This window comes from Miniopterus natalensis, chromosome 5 (genome assembly GCF_054644295.1).
Source record: "Miniopterus natalensis isolate mMinNat1 chromosome 5, mMinNat1.hap1, whole genome shotgun sequence".
Lineage (NCBI taxonomy): Eukaryota > Metazoa > Chordata > Mammalia > Chiroptera > Miniopteridae > Miniopterus > Miniopterus natalensis.
Window position 1 is genome coordinate 24,070,810 of NC_142085.1, and position 24,430 is coordinate 24,095,239.

At 36.0% G+C, this 24,430-nt stretch overlaps 1 protein-coding gene across 1 annotated transcript in view; it reads left to right on the forward strand.

Moving 5' to 3' along the window:
• Positions 1 to 24,430, forward strand: part of TINAG (tubulointerstitial nephritis antigen) — a 70,605-nt gene that overhangs the window by 35,852 nt on the left and 10,323 nt on the right. The window contains exon 9 of the mRNA XM_016198058.2: positions 89 to 212. Within this exon, the coding sequence (XP_016053544.2) occupies positions 89 to 212 (124 nt within the window). The remainder of the gene's footprint in view (positions 1 to 88; positions 213 to 24,430) is intronic.

Here is a 24,430-nt window from a genome sequence, read left to right on the forward strand (position 1 = left end):
ATCCATTGATCGTTTTGTGAGAATTTCTGGATTTTTTAAAAGATAATGTTTTTAACTGTGTCGTTTTTCCTGTTCGGCTTTATTTTAGCCATAATGAAAGTCCATGAGGATTTCTTCCATTATAAGTCAGGGATATATAGACATGTGACCAGCACAAATGAAGAATCAGAAAAATACCGAAAGCTTCAGACACATGCAGTCAAACTCACTGGGTAAGACAATTCTTAAAAATGTTCATGTAGTGCATTTAGGTACCAAAATTCCCCTTTGTATTGAGAAAGTCTGATACAAAATAAAAGTTGTCCAAGGGAAAGAAAATAATATATTTTACCTATGGCGTAATGGAGGCAAGGATGCAAATCTAAAATATATTAATATTTGGTGAAAAGGTTTTGAATGAAAATGCAAATGGCAGAGATTAAGCAGGAAGAGAGAGGAGGGTCACTTTTAAGTCAATATAAGATTATTATTTATATTTATGTGAGAATTGTGGAATTAATATTTATCAAATCTGTGGATAACACACATTCAGCCCTGCAGGGGCAAGAAATAGGTTCAAAATTTGGTTCCATTTCAGAAAGAGAGTGTGATCACCTGAGACCACTTTGTCCAGTGCTTTCTCAGTCTCATCCTGATGTCCCATCTGCAGGCCTGTTCTCACAGTGTCGCACTTCAATTCAGATGAAAGGCTACTGAAAAGATTCGGGGTTTTTTTGTGTGTTTTTTTTTCCATCTCAAACCCTCACTTTTCTCATCTGCCTATTATGGTAAATAACTTCTTTCCTGTTGAATATGTTCTTCCTCTTTAAATTGGATTGAACCTGCACAAAAACTGCCTCTCCTACCACCAAACTGTTACCTTCTCCTGATCTTTGAAACGGTCTGAGTCGCCTCCAAGGTGCGTAGACTAGTTGTCCTCTGTGATGTCTCTTTAATCATCGTTCCTCCTTTATTTGGAATACTCTAATATTTCCATTATAAAATTATTACATTTTAGTGAATCTAAGACACTACTGATTTTGATGGCTTTTCTTGATTTCAAAAATGTGAAAAACATGTTCATTTTAGAATTGAAATATATTTCAAGTTAATGTAGGATATTAAAACAGCTACAGATGAGAAAAAAAATGTAAAGACAATTTTACTATTCAGTGATAACCTCTCGAGAATTTGGAGTAGTTTGGTATATCTCCTAAATATATAGCTATAGAGAAAGATGGCTAGATAGATAACTAGATGCATTTTATAAGGAAATGAGATACTAAAGTACTTAAAATTTTATGACAAGGAAAATTTTCCTAAAGTTTCATTAGCAGTATATAAGAATTCCAGTTTCTCAATATTCTTTTAAACACTGGGTGCTTTACTTTTCCACTGAGTCATATTAAATTTCCCAAATCATTATGAATATTTAATAAAAAGCATGTCATATAAGTCTATCTCTCTTCATGGAAAGTTAGGCAAATAAAAATTGAAAGATAATATGGGATAGTGGCATTTTAAAATACACTCAGGCTAATTTCACTTGAATTTAATGAAATATCATGAAATAATGTGAAATGAGATTTTTTAAAATTCTTCAACACAAGAGATGACAGTTTCTAAAAGAATACTATATACTTAAGAGGAAAGTATACTAAAAGAATTAACTATTGGAGTAACAATCCATTTTTAACTTCATATTTCAGTTTCAGATTATGTTGATTTGTTAATAGACAAGATGAGGAAATTCATCATTCTTATATCTTTTCCCACCTCACCTCCTCTCATATACCTTACATATGTTAGTAATACTATTTTTACACATTAAAGGATTATAAAATTTTCATCCTTCTCTGAAGCCATAATATAAATATTTTATAGTTTCTTATATATTATTGGAGTCAAGGATAAGCAAATATTGACACTGGTTTTTGTGTTCTTGAGTTAATTTTTATTAATTATTTTATTGGGTGAATTTTATTTTTGATCAAGAAGGGCTTTTATGCCTGTGGTCCCTAATTTCTTGCATATTTGAGAAAGTGTTTGTTTTCTTTTTATTCAGGAATATCTTTAATAAGTATAAAATTTTGGGACTATAGGACCTTTAAAACTTTGTAGATGGTGCTCCAGAGTTCCTGGCATTGAGTCTTCCTGCAGAAAAATCTCTGGCCAACCACAGGGTTTTGTCTCCTTATAAGTGACATGACCTTTTCTATTCAAATACTCATATTAATCTCTCTTTTATCCTTGAATTAGCTATATTCACTTTTTAAAAGTATATGCTATACATACACTGAATCTTCTATATCTGCTTTTATATTTTAATCATATTTTTATTATAATTCTTAATTATTGTATATGGTTTTCTCCACTCTGTCCCATAGATCCCTGAATATTTATTGTAGTATTTGGTGTGTATTCTCCAAGGGCTTTCACCTCTGAAATATTTTTTAAAAATTTTTTCTCATCCCTTTCTTTTCGTTGTCTTTTAAGGTCATCATCTTTGGCCTGTATTTAGAGACTTCATGTCTGTAATTTCTTTGAGTCTCTGTCTGACTTCTCCAGTTTCCCTGAATAGTCCCTTTATAGCTGTATAGTCTTCAGGTGTCTTTTGCCTGACTTCTTTTAAAAATTTTTATCTCTAGCCTATGCATTTCACCCTCCGTCACTTCCTCTTTCCAGTCCACTCCCTCTACTACTCTGACCCCAAATGGCTTTCCGCCCATACATACTTTCAGTGAAAATTCCATCCAGTCTGACCACCATTTAACTGGCCCTCTTCTTCTTGATGCCAACACCCCCTTTGTTATTTGTAACAATTCTGTGGTGACTCATTATAATCACTCACACCCACCCCGGACTCCTCTGCCTTTGCTTGATTCTTCATATTGGCTTAGCACAATCTCAAGTCTGGTTAAACTAAAATCAGCCTGTTTTGTACCTGTAGCTGTGCATCTGAATACAGCCATAATACAGTCATAACTATGCTGGTTTCACTCGTATTTATAACCACAAATTTCAAGTAGTTTTTTAATACTCCTAGGCAATTATATTCTGGATTTTTATTCTGTTTACTGTTCCACCCCAAGTAATTATCTAAAAATCTTTCCTTTTGTCTTGAATCCCCAATGCCTCTGTCCTCATGCTCTTAGTGCATAATCTTGAATTTTATTTCACCAAAAAAGATTAAAGCAATCAGAAATAACTCCTAGTCTCACCTATTCCGCCTCTCAGCATGCACTCTCCCATACTCTTTCTTCCACTTCTTACATAGATGGAGCATCCATGCTCCCACCTAAATCCCTGTTGCTCTAGTGTTGACACCAACCCTCTCCACCATTTAAGGATATGCAGAAGCAATTTTCCACTTTGCCTCTTTGTAATCAACCTTTTCTACCAACATACTTGCATGCCGTTATTTCTCAGATATTATGAAAATAAAAAACTTCTCTGGACTCCACTTCCTAATACTCCATTTATGGTCTTTCCTTACAGCAAACTCCTTGCAGGATTTGTCTGTCCTTACTTTCTTCAATGTTTCTCTGCCCATTTTTTTTTTTTTCTTAAGCTTCTCCAATCACTTTTATTTCCTTGCTCCTCTTCATAAAAAATATTTATTTCAAGGTTATTAATCACCTCCACATTGCTATCGTCATGGGTCAGAATGCAGACCTGCCCATCTTTTCCTGCTGGCTTTTCCTCTCTGGCTATGACTTTTCAGTGTTCTTTCCTAGGCTTTTCCCTTTGTACTTTTATACTTCTTAATGTTGGAGTGTCCCATACTCAGTTCTAGGTATTTTTTCCCTTCTGTTCTTACTCATTCTCTGATGAACTCATCAGTCTCTGAGCTCATCCTGGCTTTGAGAACCATCTGAACCTGACACCAACTGAATTTATTTCTCCAGCCCAGATCTCTCTCCTGAACTCCAGACTCATACATTCCATGGCCTACTTGACATCGCCACTTGGATACCTAATAGATGGCTCAAATCAGCACCTCCAAACTGAACTCCTGATCCCTGCCTTTACACCTGCTGAATAGCATCAACCTTCTCTGTCTTAGTGGATGACAATATCCTTCCATATGCTCTGGCTGGAAACCTTGAAATTCCTTTCCTTGCTACTCACTTTCAATCTGTCAGGAATTGTTGTTTCAACTTATATTCAGAATCTCACCACTTTTTACTATCTAAACTACCACTCTTGCCTGGACCACCATTACCCAATATTTTGTACATGGATTACTTAAGTAGCTTCTAACTGGCCCTCCTGAATTTATATTTGCCCTCAAAAGTCTACTCTCAACAGAGAGACAAGAGTGTTTCTTTTATAACAATAGCCAAATCTTGTTACTTGTTTACTCAGAAATCTACACTACTTTCCTATTTCCCTGGGGGTAAAACCAAAGTCCTCACAATGGTCTACAAAGGCCTACTTGATCTGAGAACTCCCCCACCTGCCTGCATGCACCCTCATCAACTTTCTGATCTCAATTTCTGTTCATCTGTGCCTGTTTTTCCTGCTCTAATGCTCCTTTAGTGTTTCAGGAACCCACACCTCAGGTCTTTCTCTCTGCCTAAAATGCTCTTTCAGACATGTGATTTCTTAGTTTCTGTGTCTCCATTGAGTATTTACTCAGATCTTGTCTGATCACTGTAGCTCCCCTGACTGTCTTATTTAATACTGCCACTTGTCCTTTCCTCCAGCATTTCTGATCCTTCTTACCTGGTCTATTAATTTTTGTAACCATTATTACTTTCTAACATCTTTAATTTAATTAGCTTTGTATGTTCATTGTATATTGTGTGTCTTCCCTACTAAAATGAAGCTCCATGAGAGCAGGTGTTTGTATTACTCAGTGGTGTAGCCAAGCCACCTAATACAATGCTGACCTATAAAATACTTAATGCTTTCTTTTGTCAAAGAATAAATTATTTTAGCACATGCTCTATTCTAGTTCTCCCATGGTACTCATTTTTAAATGGGTCAGCTTTTTGTTAAAAAAATAGAGTAAGGAGAAGTTGGAGGAGAGAGCGGAGGCACTCCTCAGCTCTGACTGAAGTGTGCAATTCTTGGACTCATGCTCACCAAATCAGCTCTGCCCTTTCTGCATAGCCTGGAGCATTTGGTGGGACTCACTATACATCCTTTGCAGAAACTATTGCTCTCATGCACTATTCTTTGCCTTTCTTCTTTGCTTCAGCTTGTTTTCTCTTTCAACCATTGCCCCTGGAGGGTTGGCTGGGACTTTGGCACCCCGATGGCCTTCCAGTGTGACTACTACTTCAGCAGACCTCCCATGGGTGGTAAGGGAACAGGCTGACATAGCTCAGTTGCCCTGGCCTGCTCATGGCTCTCATTCTAAAGATGCTGAGGGGATATTTCTGGACTGTCTTACATACTTTTAAGGGCAAACTTTTCCGATTCAGATTGGAAGTGGAGGGGGTGGGGTGGTAGTGAGTGTTGTTTCTCAGCATCTGCTCTTGCTTTAGCAGAGAGCACAGTTGTCTCTATTATTCCTCAGTGTTGCCATTTGGGATTACAGCTGCTCGCCTTGCTCACTAAAGATAGAAAGTATTGGGGTTTTAAAATTTGTTTTATTTTTTAAATTCTTAACTCTTTAGTGACTTTTTGGGAAGACAAATGGAATAAAAATGCCTTTATACTGCCACTGTCACTGGACATTCAGCTCTAGTTTATTTTCCTTCACTTTGAAAGTCCCATTCTTTCTAAAGCTCTCCTTCTCATGCATGTTTCATGATCAGTTTTTGTCTTCTCTTGCAATGTCCTTGATTGGAAACTTTTTCCACCATATACTTGGTGATTGCAATAACTTTTGCTATCATTTAGAGAACACAGAAAATACCAACATTGATGTGGTTTCTTGGTTTATTAGAACTGATCATTTATCATCTCTACCACCTTTTTAGCCATGCTGGTTATATTACCTTCAGTCTACTCCTCAATTTGTTCATGTTTGGTTTTTACAAGATATGAATGTGTTTACGTTTAATCACTCTGACACTGTTCGTTTGTTTTCCATGTTCAACGTGTCAGTTGCAGTCACGTGTTTCCTTTTATAAACGTCTAGGGAATTGAGACCTTTGTAAATATAAAGCACACGTGTGACAATTAACAAGGCTAATTCTGACAAATTATTCTTGGAGCATAGGTTTATTTTTCAGAACATTTTAGGTCACCTGGGCATTGTTAGGTGCCCTGGAGCAGTAGGTTTTAATTCATTTCTCCATTAGTAGTAATTCCTGATTCGGTAATTACTGCATGTGGAAAATTAATGCACCTGTGAATTAGAGGGTAATCTAATAGCCCAAGTAAGTTAATATTCCTTATCTGAGAGTTTAATATACTCTTATCAAGTACCTTACACATTTATTGCAATACGTACATTTTATTTGCTGCCCTTTCTGTAGAAGACAAAGCTGTCTGATTTTACTCACTTGAACAAATGCATTTAAACTTCTATCAAGTGCCCAGCGCTGGGGAATAGAAGGACAAGGGCATAGTCCTGCTCCTAAGGAGGTTAGGGAATGAGGCAGGCAATTCACAACTGACTCCAGCAGAATGTAATAAATGCTACATATAAAGGACAGGATTGCGGCGGGTAGATAAAAACCTATAAAAACAAAGTGGTTTTTTTGCTCCTAATACTCTTACTTTACTCCTCTCTCTCTTTCCAAAACCTCTGTTTATCCCCATTGTGGATACTAGAGTTAAAAAAGCATTTAATTGAATAAAAAATGTCATATTATGAGATTGGCATTATTTTATATACTAATGATAAGAAAATATTACCAATTAAGCTTAGAAACTCCATTGATTTTTAGATGGCTCCCAATTTTAGAGATATTAAAACATGCAGGAGAAAAAGTGTGTCTTGCAATAAAAAGCGACATGGCATTTGAGATGCTTATCCTGGCCAGTGTCCTCTGTACTCCGGTTTTATTCCGTTGGTGTCTCTCTCCATATCTATCGCAGTTCATCCAGTGTCCCAGTCCACAAAAGGTTCTGAGTTATTTTTAATCCTTACATCAGAAGTTGATAATGTAGTGCATTTATGCCATTTACTTTTGCATATGATTTTTCAGGAATCATCACTAGAACTTGAATAAAAAAATCAATCAGTTATAAATTTTAGAAAATTAAAAGAAATATTTGGGATAAACATTGCATTTTATTCATATTGTTACCCCTGCTTCTGGGGCATACTTTTATTGAGGATATAGTCTACATATCACCAAAAGAAAATAATAAAATAATTTTAGGACATATTTTTGCTATTGTTTGATAATATTTTACGTGAAAGTTTATTTATTTAACAAGTCTTTATTGAGAACCTATATGTGCCAGGTGCTGTTTTAGGTGCTAGAAATGCATCAGTGACCAAAATAGATGCAAATCCTGGTTCTCATCAAACTGATATTCTACTAATCCATGCATAGCTGTTAGGCAATTAAAATTGTGTTTTATAAAGGACAGAGTTTGTTGCTAAACTTTGTGTGTGTGTGCGTCTGATGTCAACAATATAAACTTTTTTATATAAAAATACTGTGTAGTGACTCAGAGAGGAGATAAACCATGGAGGCTGAAAGGAAAGCAAACATGAGAGTAGTCCAAGAAGAACCAATTAAAAAATAACAAAGATGTTTTTTCAAGTAGATTGTGAATGATAATTGTCATTTTAAAAATTACTGAATACCCTAAAATACATTTAAAAATGCTTCAAAGTGATAGGAATTAAACATGTTTCCAGTAAGTGACTGTGAAGACATCTGGTTTGAGTGAATCATCCAAAAATCAAGTCAGAGATTTCTGTAAACCCCAACGCAAATCTATTATAGAACTTAAAATTGGGCACAAATGGAATGATTTCTAAGTTTCTTTTTAATATGTATTCAACAAAAATAGAACTCATGCTGTTCCTGGTACTGTGGTAATAGGCAACGTGAGGAAAAGAAAACAACAGTCCTTGACTTCACAGGGCAGCTAGACATTAAATAAAACACATAAAAATGTAAATTTATGATATATTTTACAAAAGCAGGGTTGAAAGTGGTAAGAGGGCATACAATACTTGATTTAGACTTTAGAGTCTGAGAATTGTCCCTGAGGAAGAAAGTCTGAGCTGAGATTTATGGGTTGCTTAGGAACAGGCAAAAGGAACAGCTTGTATAAAAAACTATGATCAGAGGGATACACAGTGTTATGATCGCTGAATCTCAGACAGCAAGGACTTGTGGGCCATTTTACAGAATTTAGTCAAGCGTGTTAAGCATTTGGTTAAGGATCTTAAGAGCAAAGGGAAGCCATTGAAGTTTTTCAAATAGAAAGGTGGCATGCTCATTCTCTGTATTATTTTTAAAGATTGTTTAACTATAAAATGTGATCTAAAAAGGCAAATTGTAGTAATCTAAGTAAAAGATAACAGTCTAGACTTGGTATGATGGTGGAAAAGTTGGGGAGATATGAATGGATCAAAAATATTTAGGGAGAAAAGCTGGCAGACATGATGTGGATTTGGAATAGAACCTAGACAGTGAGATGGAAAAGTTCAGTATTGGATATGATGATTCTTAGGTGTCTTTGAGACATAAAAATGCAGATATGTGTCAGAGAAGACAGATATACTGACCTCAAGGTCATAGGAAAGTGTTGAAGATGGATAGGACTGAACAGAGTAAGAAAAAAAGAAAAATTGATTGATATTAAACCATGAAAAAATCCAATATTTAATAACTGGCTAGAAAACAGCAAGCCTACAAAAAAAGAGGAGAAGCCAGGGAGGCTTTATTTTAAAAGCTGCTACTGTAAGATTTTTGAGAAAGCTGGGGAGCTGAAGGATTGGGATTCAGAGTATGTGAGGAGATTGGTCACACAGAGAGATTGAGTTGCAACTCGATTGTATCAGGAGAGAGGGCAGAGGGGACAAGGTTTGATGAAACTGTTTTAACCTTTATGATAGTGATAAGCTGAGGAAAAGTCCTATCAGATACCTTCATCTTTTATCTCCAGAAAGTAGAAGGTAAGGTTATCTGTAGAGGAAAAAGGTAGTAGGAGGGATGCATTATCAGAAGTTGGGGGAGCATAGAGATGGTTTGCAATGTTCTCGAGGTGTTCAGGAGAGGTGCCCAGTGCATTGCTGTGCCGCCATTCTGCCCTCTTGTGTGTGGTTTTCGCTGGTGTCGTCAGCTGCTTGGGTGTAAACAGAGAGCAATGGGTAGTTGAATTCATCCAATTGAGTTTTCCAGATGGGTGCAAGGAAGAGTCAGAAAAACAAATGGTTTAGGATCTGAATGTTAATATTTGTGTTGCTAAGTGACAGAAAGCTTAATAAGACTGATGAAAAGAGAGGGGTGATGGATATGGAGAGAATAGAATAATCATTGGAGTAGAAACTGTGATAATTGTAATCTCAGTGATTTTATGATTCTCTAATTTATTTTTTACCTTGTAGATATTCTATCATCATGAGAAAAAAGTTAATTATGTAATAAAGAACTGATATTTTAAAGATTATGGATACAGTGTAACAGAGTGTCTACTGCCATAATGTTCTATGATAGTGCCTAATTATGTTGAAAACAACTGTCTACTTTATAGTCAGCAGCCTTTGATATCCATCTCTCTATAGCTATCTAGTTAAAGGTACTGTTCTCTAGGAAATATAAAAATAATGCTTCATTTTTTAAAATTATTTTTTAATTTTTAAAATTATTTTTATTTTTATTTGTTTCTTTATCTTTATTGAGAATATTACACATGTCCCCTTTTTATCCCCCATTGCTCCCTCCATCTCACATCTATCCCCACCCCCAGGCTTTCCTCACACCAATGTCTATGTCCATGGGTTATGCTTTGATTAATCTCTCCCCACCCCCTCCCCCCTCCCTGCCTTCCCTCTGAGATCCCTCAGTCTGTTCCATGCCTCTATGTCTGTGGATCTATTTTGTTCATCAGTTTATTTTGTTTATTACATTCCACATATAAGTGAGATCATGTGGTACTTGTCCTTCTCTGACTGGCTTATTTCACTTAGCATAATACTCTCTAGTTCTCTCCATGCTGTGCCAAAGGATAAAAGATCCTTTTTTTTTTTTTTTACAGCTGCATAGTACTCCATGGTGTAAATGTCCCACAGCTTTTTTATCCACTCATCCACTTGGGCTGTTTCCAGATCTTGGCTATTGTAAATTGTGCTGCTATGAACATAGGGGTGCATAAGTTCTTTGTGATTAGTGTTTTGGGTTCCTTAGGATATATTCCTAGAAGTGGGATCACTGGGTCAAATGGCAGGTCAATTTTTAATCTTTTGAGGAAACTGCATACTGCTTTCCCTGGTGGCTGCACCAGTCTGCATTCCCAGAAAACACACACACAAAAACCCACAAAAAACTGCTTCAGAGTTAAATTTCTAATACATTTTCCCTATATTTTTTATACCTACCATAAATAGCAAGGATTCCAGGAGCATAAATCATTATTTAGTGCCATTACAAATGATTTGACAAAGCTTTATTGGGAGCACTACTTGCATTTCTGTGTTCATCCCCACCCTCTCCCTTCCTATCTGAATAACCACTAAATGTTAAGCCTGAATTTTCATACTGTGTTACGTTTAACCCCTGGCAAATTGATACATTCTGAGCAGATGTTTTAATTAGAGGTTTTGAATGCATGACAAGGTCTAAGACAGTTTAATAAACATGTCAACTACACTTATTTAGAAAATGAAAATAAATGTGTGATAATTAGTATAAACAATACAAAAACATTTAATTTGGGTCTTAGTATGTGTTTCAACTGCGAAATGCTTAGCTCTTTCCTTTTGGGGGCTAGGGCTGCCCTGGTTTGAGTAGGTGCTATAACAGATAGATTCAAAATAATTAATACTTCAGATATATTAATAGGAGTTTATTTCTTGTTCACATAACAGTTCAAGGTAGGCGATTCTAGTTTGTTGGGAAGCTCTCCTTCATATAGTTTCAGCTCTTTCTACTTTGTTGCTCTGCTACCTGTTAGGATTGCCTGTTGTGATCTCATTTAGCCCATTAAAAAAGGAGAAGAGCACCAGGAGGGTTCTTACAATCTCTTCTTTCAAAACATGACTCAAAAATGGCTCTTATCACTCCATTCACATTCCTTTGGCTAGAACTCACTCACATGGCTCTGGCCCAGTTGCAAAGGTGGCAGGGAAATGTAAAAGGTCTGGCAGGAACATTTTATATCAGAATAACACAGCTAAATATTGGGGTAGAATTTCAAATTTGCAAATGTTTTAAAGGAAAAGAAATGGAGACTCAAATTTTGAGTTTGTGAAGAGCTGACTCTCTCAGGCCCTCTGTGATTATGAGTTTTGTTTTTAAAGAAATTACTGCTCTACAAGATTGATTAAATTAATAAATGTATTTGGTAATAGCTACATCTATAGTCACTGAGGTAGCACTACCACCGAGTCCTCATACTCAAAATACTTATATGATGGGGATTATTATTCCATTTTATCAGAAATAAGAAACAGAATGCTTTAGAAAACTTTTCAAGTCCTTCTCACTTCAAAATTGATATTATCCCAACACTGCATTTACATACATGTGAACAAGGAAGGTCCAGTGTCAAGATCCACTCAGCATCTTTTACTATATAGGGTTTCTCAAGCAACTGCTATATTTTCTCTTTTAATAAAAATTCCTTAGGGCAAAAATGAACATATCCTTTTATCCTGTCTAAAACTGTATTCTCACTTGCTTTCACCACACATCTTTAATTTGTAAATAAAGAGTTTTGCTTAATTTTTCAAAAAGAAACTTTAAATACATAATATGTGCCAAGTATTGTGCTAGACACTAAGAATACAAATGCCAGTAATATACTTCTCCCGTCCTCAAGCAAGGGGAGTGGAGGGGGGAGAAAAAGAAAGAAAGGGGTAGGTAAGCAGGTGCTAATACACAGCATAGTAAGTCTGGAGATGGAAATAGGACAGGAATTTATACTGAGCAGTGAGGATGTACATCATATAGGAAGAGACATAATCCCAGTTCTGGGGCCGGAGAAGACTTTGGGAAGGTGTGGCACCTGCTGTGGAGTGGAGTTGAGTAAGTAGAAATTATAGAAGGCATATGAAAAGGGAAGAGTATATTCCTGGAAAAATGTGCAGCAAATGTAAAATCTCACAGTAAAAGACATCCTTAAGGAATTGGAAAGAAAATATGGGTGGTGTGCAGAGCAAGGAGGAATCTAGTGAAAATGAGACTAAGAGGTGGCCAAGTCAGAGGGAGGGGCGCACTTTTCAATTGAATGACTTCTCCTGGAGCCTAGCCTGGCTCTGACTGCCTCGTGTTTGAGTTGCCTCACATGCCTCCATTAGCTCTATATTAACTTACATGTCTCTGCTGCAACGTAATTTGCTTTACAGTGAGAGTTCCAGGAAGCGTCTGTGTGACGCCCCTCTGCCCCCATCCTGTGATGTTCTCAGGAAAGAGACCAAACAGCCTTTCACATTTGCAAGCAGTTCAGTTCAGCATCCTAATTCTGAATCATTCTACTTTGAGATGAGACATATCTGAGATCAGAAATTGTGACCAAGAAAAGAAATGGGATTTCAAAAAAGTGGAATTCAGTTTCTGCTACTTGCCTTGTAGCAGAAACTAAATAACTTTCAAAATGGAAAAATAATCTTTTCTTTCCCTGACACACTGGCAGATCTGAGCTCTGGGAAATGCATACAAACACTTGCCTAGACTTGAAGTGTTTAAAATCTAGTAGTAGAAACAGCCTTGTAAAAATATAATGTGAGTCATTGAAATGGATGGGGTGAAGCTGTACAGAAGCAGAGAGCAGGGGGACCTCACCTAAGAGCGTGCAGGTGCATTAGCGAGGGAGCAAGCGAGGAGTGGAGTGGGAAATGACCTGAGAATAAAGGTGAACATATTAACTATTTCTTTGTGAACTATTTCTACCATTTCTACTGTGAACTATTTACTCTTTTTCTTTATTCAGTTTTCTAATAGAGTGTTAGTTTTTAAAATTTTGATGTGTATGAGCTCAAAATGCATTGGAAGCATTAACCCTTTTATAATATTGGCTAAATCCCAGTTTGTGGTTGGCTTTTATAAATTTATTTCTAATGATTTTGACCTGAACAATACTTTAACTTTTTAAAATATATATATATATATATATCTTTATTGATTTCAGAGAGAGGAAAAGAGAGGAAGAGAGAGAGACAGAAACATCAATGATGAGAGAATCATTGATCGAGCCCGCAACCTGGGTATGAGCCCTGACTGGGAATTGAACCCCGATTGCTCGGATCCTAGGTCGACGCTCAACTGCTGAGCCACGCCTGGCCAGGCCTTTAACTTTTAATTGAGGTTTTAATGTTCTATTTTAAAAATAATTAAGTCAACATTCTATCTGAAAGGTATTTGGGTGAATGATGTAGTGACAATTTAATTTTCCCTCCAAACTCTGAGCTTAAAAGGACCAGGGTCACATAGTGAAAAATCCACCCCTTCCTTACTCTTTATAATGCATTTTCTGTTGCTTATTAAATTCTTATATAAATTTATTATGGTTTGATTCTGGGATGTCTTGTTCAAAATCCTCTCTATTATTCAATTTCCACCACTTTATTTTAATACTAAAAGGTGTTTGCATTGCTTCATTGCTCTCATTTTTTCACTATTTATCCAATTACTTTTACTATTTATTTTCCTAATGATACTAAGAAAAAGTCAGAAAAACCTAAATTGGAACCTGTATGTTTTATTTATAGAAGATCAAATAACTTTTTTTTTTTTTTAACTTTTGAAGACTATTATTTAGTACCCTGAATTTATTTTTCAAGGATTTTGTTTTTGGAATCCTCCCCACAGGCCCCTTTTCTATACCCTAAGATCTTTATAACTTTCTGAAATGCAACTTTCAAAGTTGAAGCTATTTGACAGCTAGACTATTTTTTTTCCACTTTTGTTACCAGGTTAAAGTATTTTAATAGTAAATAATATTTAAAATAAAAGAAGTATTAAAACGATAAGTTAATTCAATTGAGTAAAGACTTTACCATTTTTTAAACTTGAAATATTTTATCTACCTAAGATTGGTAAAGGACCATGGATTTTATCAACCCACTAACCTAATGTAAAAGAAGACAGTGATAGAGATTTTCCAGAGCTCACATGCTGGTTGGATGCAGAATCAATACTCAGTTCAAGCCACCTCAACTCTAATCTCGTATGTTAAACCACTGGGACGCGGCACAGTGTGTCGACACATCTATATCAAAGCCTATTGCTACCATTTAGTTAGAGGGCTTAGCCTTTTATAAGTTGGGCATAAAAGGGGGTTTGTAAGAAATAAATGAGATCATGAAGACGCAGTAGCTGGAGGCTTGATATATGGGAGCATTTCATGAAGGTTAACTATTACCAGGAATAATATCAAAAGTGGGCATCGATTGGGCTGCATTTGTAATTGGGTGTATACTTTAAAAACTTTAAAATTTGTTGTGTTATCCTCCGAATCTATAACATTTTAAAATAGGTTAATGATTTCAAACGACTTTCTCAAATTATAGATGTTATTCAGATCCCTTTCTCGAAATGAAAGCTGAACTTCTGATCTGAGAAAATTGAAGTAATTAGATGGAAAATGAACACCATCATGGGTCTAATAAATAAATATCTAATTCTTAAACATTGACTCAATGTTTTTTCATAATATTTTCAATCCATACATTATAATATAGTTATAACACTGTGTAATTTTATTTCAAGATTTCTCAAGCAAAGCCACTACTGCTATTAATAATTGACTTCAGAATAAATTTTTCTGAGGGCTGGGATGCAGTTTTACATTGCTACTTGCTATTTTTCAAAGTTTGGATGAATTTTTTTGAAAATGTTAGGTCAGTAATACTATTTGGGCCCTTTAAGTGCTGATGCTCTCCCAAAGCACTTAGAAGTGGGCAAAGACACTATTTAGTACTGAGCTTAGAGAAAATTAGGTAATATAAAATATCTTTTATTTGACAGAAGTGTAAATGGAGGAGTTTCTTGGCTTACTAGTGATGACATATAATTAAACACTACTTGATTTTCTTGGGAGAAACCTGGACAGATATAGATTTCAAATTTTTGAGTGATGTGAAAATACAAAATAAACTTGATTTTTGCAAAAAAGTTGGCATTAAGTAATAAAGGAAATTAGTAAAATTTGAAAAGGAAACTAACTTTGGCGTATAAATAGGTACAGAAAATATCCTACTGTACACATGAAAATAACTCAAGATAAAACCAGAAGCTTATTTCATGTGCATTAAATTGTCCAGAACGTCTAGAGCTCACTAACTGGGATAGAGGACTCATTGTTCTTTACTCCCCTGAAGATGGATGCCTCCAGGGCTTAATCTTTAAGTATTTGTTGATTCTTGAATCAAGATACATTTTTTAACTTACAAAGGAGCATTCATCACTCTTTATTGAAACATTATTTACAATAGCCAAGATCGGTAAGCAACATATGTGTTCACCAGCAGATGAATGGATGAAGCTGCTGTGGTATGTGTATACTGGGTGTCCCAAAAAATGTATACACAGTTTAACAGCTGAGAGCTCAATGTTGAAAATGAAATGTATTTTCATAAAAACTGCTTTTATAATTATTCAAAGGGTGTGTATACATTTTTGGGACACACTATATGAATATTATGTATATAATGGAATATTACTCAGCAATGAAAAGGACCAAAATCTCAACATTTGCAACAGCATGCATGGGCCTAAAGGGTATTTTGCTATGTGAAATAAGTCAGAGAAAGACAAATACTGTGTGACTTCACTTATATGTGGAATCTAGAAAAACAAATGAACAAACGTAACAAAACAGATAGACCCACAGGTACAGAGAACGAGCTGACGGTTGCCAAAGTGGGGAGGAGTGCAAGGACCAGGAAAGGAATGTGCGAAGTCCTGATCGAGAAATAATGGTAGCTGGGACTAGGCTGGTTGTTTTGAATGTGAATAAATAAATGTAAGGTATAGTTCTTGGTAGAATTGACAGGACTTGGCAGTTTGTTGGAAGGAATAGTGGTTGGAGGGGAAGGTGTCAAGGGTAGGTCCCAAATATCTTTCATGAGCAACACATTGCACAAATGTTCTATTTACTAATATAGAGGATGATGGAACAGATGCAGATGGAGGTAGAAGGGAAAACAAGAATTTAATATATCAAATTCTAGATATATTGAGTTTGAGATTTCTGGAGACTTCCCAATGGAAATACACACACACACACACACACTCACACTCTTTTTTTTTTTCTGGGTTAAAACCACAGAATTTTGTAAGTTCAAAGAGAAATCATTGAAAATAATCAGCATTTAGATGGTAGCTAAAGCTCTGGGAGTGGAAAGGAGGATTATGGACTGAAACCTGAAGAACACCTACATTTAAAGGTCAAATATGAAGGAAGGTATAGTAAAGGAAAGAGAAAAAGTGGTGAGAGAGGGAGAACCAGGCTTGGTGTCACATAGACCTGGGAGAGAGAGGGTTCCCAGAAGGCAGGAATGGCTAGTGTGAAATATTGCTTTAGAGGTCACACAAAACAGACATCAAAGTCTGTAAAAAAAGAAAGAATAAATGGAAGTTGTTTCTTCTTGCTGAATCTACGCATTTATATCTGTCATTGTTATTGTAGATGCAAATTGCTTTAGAATTTTTTTTATCTCCATCTTAAGTCCTGTCAAGTTTTATTTCTTTTATGTGAGTTTACTTGGCATTCATATATTTTCTTTTTTCTTTTTTAGGTTTTTATTTTTCTTGTATTTATCATCTGATACCTTTGATTTAAGAGCTGAAATTTGTCATCTGTTATTTTTGCAATACACTGGAAAACAATTCATATTATAAAAAATAATTGTAAATGCTAACTGGAAAATTTTAACATGATTTTTTCAAAGAACTATACTGATTATTTCTGAAATATTCTAAGTTTTTTTTTTAAATTTTATTATTGTTTAAAATATTACAGATGTCCCTTTTTCTCCCCAATGACCCGCTCCACCCCATTCCTTCCCCCTCCTTTGCCCCTCCCGAGTCCCTCTCCCCACCATTGTCCATGTCCTTGGGTTGTGCATATGTGCATATAAATTCTTTGGTTACTCTCTCCCCCTCCACCCACCCGCCCTCCTCCATCCCTCTGACATTCGTCAGTCTCATCTATGCTTCCATGTCATTGAATCTATTCTGTTCATCAGTTTATTAAGTTCTTTAGATTCCACGTATAAGCGAGATCATGTGATATTTGTCTTTCGCTGGCATTCATATTTTCATATGGTGTGTGTATTAAACTTGATGAAAAAATTAAAATACTAGTTAAGATTATACGAGGGCTAAGAGAATCCTTTGGCTATTACACTGAATGATTTCCAAACATATTTAAAACTTAAAGAGTGAAAAATGCATTTATTTAGTTTATTGAGATGTTCCCCAAATTTATTCTCAACTCAAACTTTCAACACATTTTATTGAGCAGTGATTGTGTGCGAGGCATCTTGCTAGGTGCCAGGATACTGAGATGAATAGCATGGAGAGCCTTTATAAGTAAAATAAGTCCTACTGGTTTGGTACAGCTATGGAAAGCTATTAATCCATCCTCCAGGGAAGCTACTGGGAGGCTCCACAGACTTTTGCAATCCTTTGAGCTGAACTCATTGACAGAAAAGTAGAGGTGGAGAGGGACCTGGGGACAGTGAAACTGATAAATGGGTTTTATTTTTCTTTTATTTGCAGGCTGATTGAATCTTGCTGCCTTCTCTGTCAGCACTGAATCACATTGACAGGACACTTTGTGCTCCATTTGCCTTCTCTTGTTTGACATTGGTCTTTCATTGATTTGTCATCTCAAACACTGACCAGGTCCGTTCTACTCTGTAATTGCCATTAATACGCACTGGCCTTTTACAGAACAGAACAATAGCAAAAAACAAAAGCTTTAGTTTTCTTTAGGTGAAGGCATGGTACGAGTGTTGTTTTGAAAAGAATTCTTAGAAAGCTCTCCTAACATTCGTAACAATGTGGCTTATAAACATACTTATAACATATATGAAACATATGCATATGTATGCACACACAAAGGTCTCTCAGACTTTTTTGCTTCTGGACAGCGCAGGACTCATCTTGGTTGTGGAGGTGATGCTATGGAACATAAAGAACATGGGTTGGGAGTCAACCTTAGGTTCAAATGCTAGTTCTGCCCTTCTCCCTGGGTGATCTCATGAAGGATATTTAATCTCTCTGTATATTAGTTTTCTCATCTATTACCTTGGGATAGATGAGACAGTGGGATAGTTTCCTCTCTTGTGAAGATTAAATGAGACTGTGTCTGCCACCTAGCAGGCTACTTGCTTTACACTTCCTTTAATTTTATAAAAGTTCATACTTTAAATATTTCCTTTATTACTCTGAATCTGCTTTCAGAATTATTTTTTTAAAGTATAATTTGGAGCTGATTCTAATTATGGCATTTATGGGTACTATCTATGATATAATATACTTATTATTTCAATTTACTATTGTTTAAATCATTTTTTCCATCCAGCATACTCTAAGAACACAAGTAGATGAGTAAGTATGGGAAGGAAAAGAGAAATGTGACTGTAGGAGGAAATGATTAATTTCTTTGGTAAATGTGATAAAATTTTCATGAAATTAGATGATGATTCTCTTTGTACCAAGAAAGCTACGTAAGTATATACATATATACACTTGGTTATATATACTTTTAGTCTACCTGGTTGTGTGAAACCAGTGGGGTTGGAAAAAACAATTTCCTAGTTGCTAAACCTCAAGGAAGGATGTGGTACATGAACAAAAGGTCCAATTGAGGAAGGTGGGTATAGGCAAATCCCTTAGATTTATAGAGGACACAGAGTAATGGGTTACACTAAGGTTGAGAATTGCTTTCAGTTACTGGGAAAGTACACTTCTTGCTGAGATAAGTTTTTATGTCTATAACTTCTTATTTTGGGGGCCTGTGTAATGAAGTTTTATTAGCTCCTGGTACAGTGCTACCTTCCAAATTAGTTTAATAAGTTCATTTTGGAGGTTTTATTTTATAATCCACTACCTTCTATGGTAGGTATTGCCCTCCAAATTCCAAATATGATAGAGTTGACATGGAAATCAGGTAAAATGTATGTTTGTGGATTTCCAGAGATGTGTGGTTGGGAGAGGGGAACATCAGGAGTAGGAAGTAGAGTGGCTTCTAACTTTATTCTGTCAACTGGAATGTGGCTTGCTTGTCCCTTGAAAGAGAGCTCACTTTCAGGGTAATCGCCGTACATTTTTTTAAAAGCATATATACAACCTTACCATTTCATAATCTAGTTTCAGTATTTTATCCTATACTCCAGGAATATGGTATATATGACAATACTGATGAATGAACGAACTGGGAGATTTTGTTAAGAGGTGTTGCTATGGCAATTTATAATGTCTTCTCTGAACAGAAACATGTAGAATATTACTGATGACTTCAATTAAGACCAAAGAGAGGGTCAGGTCAAATCTATGCTACAATAAAAAGGGAAAGGTTTCAGAAAAACAAAGTTGCAGATGATGAATGACTACTATTTGTGATATTAAATATTATTCTTGTTAATTCCATCATTGTGATAATTATGTTCATTACATTTCTGGGTACAAATGAGATGGTTGGATATGATGATTGCAACCCTGATTGGAATATTGTTATAATGACCAAACTGTTCCTGCCTCCATTCTCACACTTTTCCATTTTAGTTCCTCTTGTTAATCACCACCAGATTTATTTTCCTATGGCTGCCTGCAATCATACTCCTTCCAAACCTTTCATGATTTCTCTACTAATGCACAAAGTGTAGCTCCTGGCATTAGTTCATGCTGTTCTCGCAGGTATGTCCTCATTTTCTTTTGGTATCTTCTACAAATCATTCAAGGTCCCACCATGCCTTCCCATTTCTGCCTTCTTCTAGTCCTACGTTTTATCTCTTTTGTTATCAATTGCTCCTCATGCACTAGGGAAAATTTAGCCGCTTAACATATAATTTTGAAATGTTACTTAACCTCCTTGGGCCTCAGTTGCCTTATTTATGAAGCTAAGAAATTGGATAAGAGTTAGATTAATTTTGGGGTCCATATGGTCTTGACTGCTCCACTCTGCCATTAGCAGACATAGGTAGTATGTAAATGCATGAGCTTTACTCTTCCATAAAACCTAATTTACAAAAACAAGCAGTGGACCAGATTTAGGCTGTGAGTCATAGTTGGCCAACCCCTGGAGTATATTATAATCTCTGAGTCTCCTTCCAGTGCTAAGGTTGTATGAGATGATAAATTCCTAACATTGAAGAGCTGAAGTTTTTCTTCAACGTATAGCTTCACAAGATGTTACCTTGTTAATTGTTGACCGATGATAATAGCTGGTTTTAACTTTGCACTCTCTCCCCAGTACATTTCACATGGTTGTGGATATCTTAACATATATTCTGTCAATATAGTAAATGCTGTTCGACAGCAGATCATTTTCACAGGAGCATAAATTGGGAACAACCTTGTTGTCAATTCCTCCACACTCACTAGACCTGAATACCTTTTTTTAAAAATGAAGTTTCTAAGTGTCTCTGGTAGACCATTCATAAGGCAACCAAAGCCTGCATATCTTTGCCTCATGTTACTGCAGTTATCTTTCAAATCTTTGTGTAAAGGGAGCTGAGAGTCTATCTGCCATCTCATCTTTAAACACAAAACCCTATATGCAGAGTAGTCATATCATTGTTATTGCCTGGAGGCTTATCTGCTGATTTCTTTATACTTGTACCCTATCTGACTTTCATTTCCTTAATAAGTTTGGAGTTCTGTATCAGGCTTTCTTATGTATTTGTTATTTGTTTTCCTCCGAAATTTCCTGTTCTAGTAGGCTGTACTACATAATCTTTTTTTTTTACACATACACTGTTTAGAAACTTTGTTTTTATCTGTCTGGATCTATATTCACTAATAGAGAACTGGTCTGCCCAGAAAACAGGAGCTTGAATTCCTATTGTCAAGTCTGCTGGGCACACATGGGACCCCAAAAGCACCGAACCGTCAGAAGCATTGCAGCATTTTAGTCCAGCCGATTCTGCTGCAGTGCAATACACTTACCATTTGTATCAACTAAAATGTTTGTTGTTCTTATAACTCCAGATTCTTAGATCAATGCGAGGCCTCCTTTAAAGTGCTTGATTCCTAGGCACATGTGATTTTGACACGTGAGTTAGGAAATAACTATTCTCATCACAGGAGAATTCCTCACAGAAGACTCTTTTACAATTTTTTTAAATTATCAGCTTTCCTTGGTTCTTACAGTGTTTTAACTGTCAGAAACTTGAAAAGCCATGAATTTAAAGGTTAATGTGAAGAACCACTCTCAGTAGAGAGAACTCAGAGAAGAGGAGGCCCCTCTGTAATGACAGTCTTCTGCAATGATAAATCACCCTGATCATCAGGAACACGCCTCTGTGCAATGTGAAGTGCACCTCAAGCAATGCCACATGTGATGTGCCTGCTCATTCAACCTTGAAATCCTGGAGTTGAGTTTGACTCTTTTTTCCCCCCTTTCTGTCAATATAAATTGGCCCAGAAATTCCATTACTTTTATCTCCAAAGTAGATCTCAAATCTGTGCCCTCAGTGTTCGTTCCCATTGCCAGTGTACTTCGATGCACTTGCTCAGCAAGTGTCTAATTAGGGTTGACTATGCAATACTCTCCATTCCAGGTGCTGGAGATACAGCTCTTAAAAGAATAAATAATACTTGCTTTGTGGGCCTTACATTCCTGTTCAGGATTTCATTATTTCTTGCTTTCACTATAACATTCATCTCATGTTTTCAGGCTTCTCCCCCTGGAATCTATCCCTCTCAAGAACACCAGAGTTGACCCTCTAAAGGACAATCTAGGTTATGTCACATCTTGTATTCAAATGACTATCACCAGTTTTGTAAATGCCAAGGTTGGTAGTCATGAGTACTCTTGACTGCCTGAGCCAAATCTGCCCACATTATTTCCTGTCTCCCATTGCTGTCTTCCAGTCACACTGGACCAAGGGCTGTTCTTAGATGAGGCAGGGATAAGTTTTTCATGGCTCACTTGTGACTTTACGCTTACTTATTTTGTTTAACATTCCATACTCCCATTTGTACCTGAAGAATTTCAACTCAATTCTGTGAAAGGAGTTGTATTTGCCTTGCACAGATGGTTAATTTCTTCATCTGTAACCCACAGAAAAATTTAAAACTTGCATTTATAAAAGTAGCAATTAGAGAATTCAAATTATTTTATACTTTGTTTTTCATTTCCCAATATCACTTCCATTAGATTGTCAGCCTCTTGAAGACAAAAGATATATCTTCTTCATACTAAACAGTAGTTTAATGAAAAAAAGCAGAAATAAATGGAGTTCACAAGAGGTTCTGTGTTTTCCTTCAAAAAGAGATATTCATGGGAATATAAATATTACTTTAAGAAAGTTTTACCTTGATTCTCTCTTTTTACTATGTCAAATGTGATAATCATTGGCTATATTGACCTCAATGGCAAAATCAATACCAAGGGAGGAAAAATATTATCATTTAAAATGTTGTACAAAGTAGTTATTTGGTTCTAACAATTTTACTATCTATGTATAGCTTAAAATAGGGTTTTGAGAAATCTTGTATTGTTTAGCATGGTTATCTGAAAAGAACAACATGCCTTTAAAAGGGAATGTGCATAAAGATATTCTAACCTGTTTGGTGCTGACCAGAGGGAAAGGGGGTGGGGGGAGGTAGAAGAGGATTTTAAGGGGGTGAATGGTGATGGAAGATTGACTTGGGGTGGAGAACACACAATGCAGTATACAGATGATGAATTAGAGAGCTGTACACTGGAAACCTGTATAACTTTATTAACCAATGTCACCCCAATAAATTCAATAAAAATTTAAAAAAGATATTCATAACCTCAGCAATACAAAATCTTATGTTATTTTTAATGGGTTTTTATGCTTTACTCTGCAGAATTTATGGTCTTTCCAGTAAGACTTTTAATATTATGCAAAAAGATGGTGTTCCCAGAACTCCCTCAAAGTGAAAAATCCAGATGGAAGAGATTAAAAGATTATGTGGTTGAGGTGAGAGTAAACTCAATGTAGGGAACCACGAGTTCTCAGGTATCCTCAGGGAATGTGGTACATGGGCTAAGCCTTGCTCAAATATTTTTAATATAAGCATTTGAAAGAAAATAAGCATTAATGGATCTTTACAAATAATTGAAACAATTTAATGAGGTAGAAAAAAAATCAAAATCCAGTATAAAGTTTATATGAAGTACAGTCACGTGAAGCAAGAATAAGCCACTAGTAAGACCTTGCAGCTTGTGAACCTATTGTACAACTCGTTTTAGAGGAGCAAGTTTAAAGAAACCATCTGAGAAGAGTAAGGTTAAGGTTCTGGTCTAAACAAATGCTGTGAATAGTCCTTATAATGAAGAGGTAGATATAAGTGGAAGAAAGAAGAGGGCTTAGGGCAAATGTGAGTGTAATAAAGACCCCGATGTTCTCAGAGACAGCTGTTGACTCGAAAGAGGACATTTATTAAAATATATACATATTTATAGAGTTTTCAGCCTATTGGTATAATAGCAAGCAAAAGACCAGAACCACAATTCAGAAACATACATATATTAGGAAAAAATGCCCTCCAGAGGTCAAGAAGAGCGACCCTCTGTCCTATGCATGGATAATATCAGTAGTCGTACATAACCTTCATTTGTGTTTCCATAAAGGTGTGGGGAGAAGTTTCTCATGAGCTGGTGGCTAAAGTTGCCTTTAGCTCAAAACAATCTACATGCAATAAAGGCCCACCTTGGAGTGACTCATTCTAGACCCTCACAGAGGTTTTTATTACATGAATTTGCTCTGATACAATAGAAAATCACCTAGGGCAAAGTGATGTTTCCTAGTCTTTCAGAGCATGGGATATTTAGAAAATAACCCACAGGTCTATTGTTCTCCAACACCCCATTGGGACTCTCTGGGGTATTTGATTACCATCTTAGGAACTGTATGGAGAAGTTGTGGAGAGAAAAGTTAACTGAAGGTCACAGTGCTAGTGTTAGATCCTGAGGTGGATGGACCTTGCTTGCTATTTGACATGGGGGATGTAACACAGGGGAAGGAGAATATAATATAGGGGAAGTGCACAATTGCTTCTATGGTAAGGTGTGATCTTTTCTTTCTATCTGAATTTTGAACAAAAGTTAGCATCCTTTGTTTATAATTTTCTTTCACAAGCATCCTAGTCTCTGAAACTATCAGACTCTGCAGCCTTTCTTTACTTTTCCTCTTACCTTATTTGAAGACTTATCTGATTGC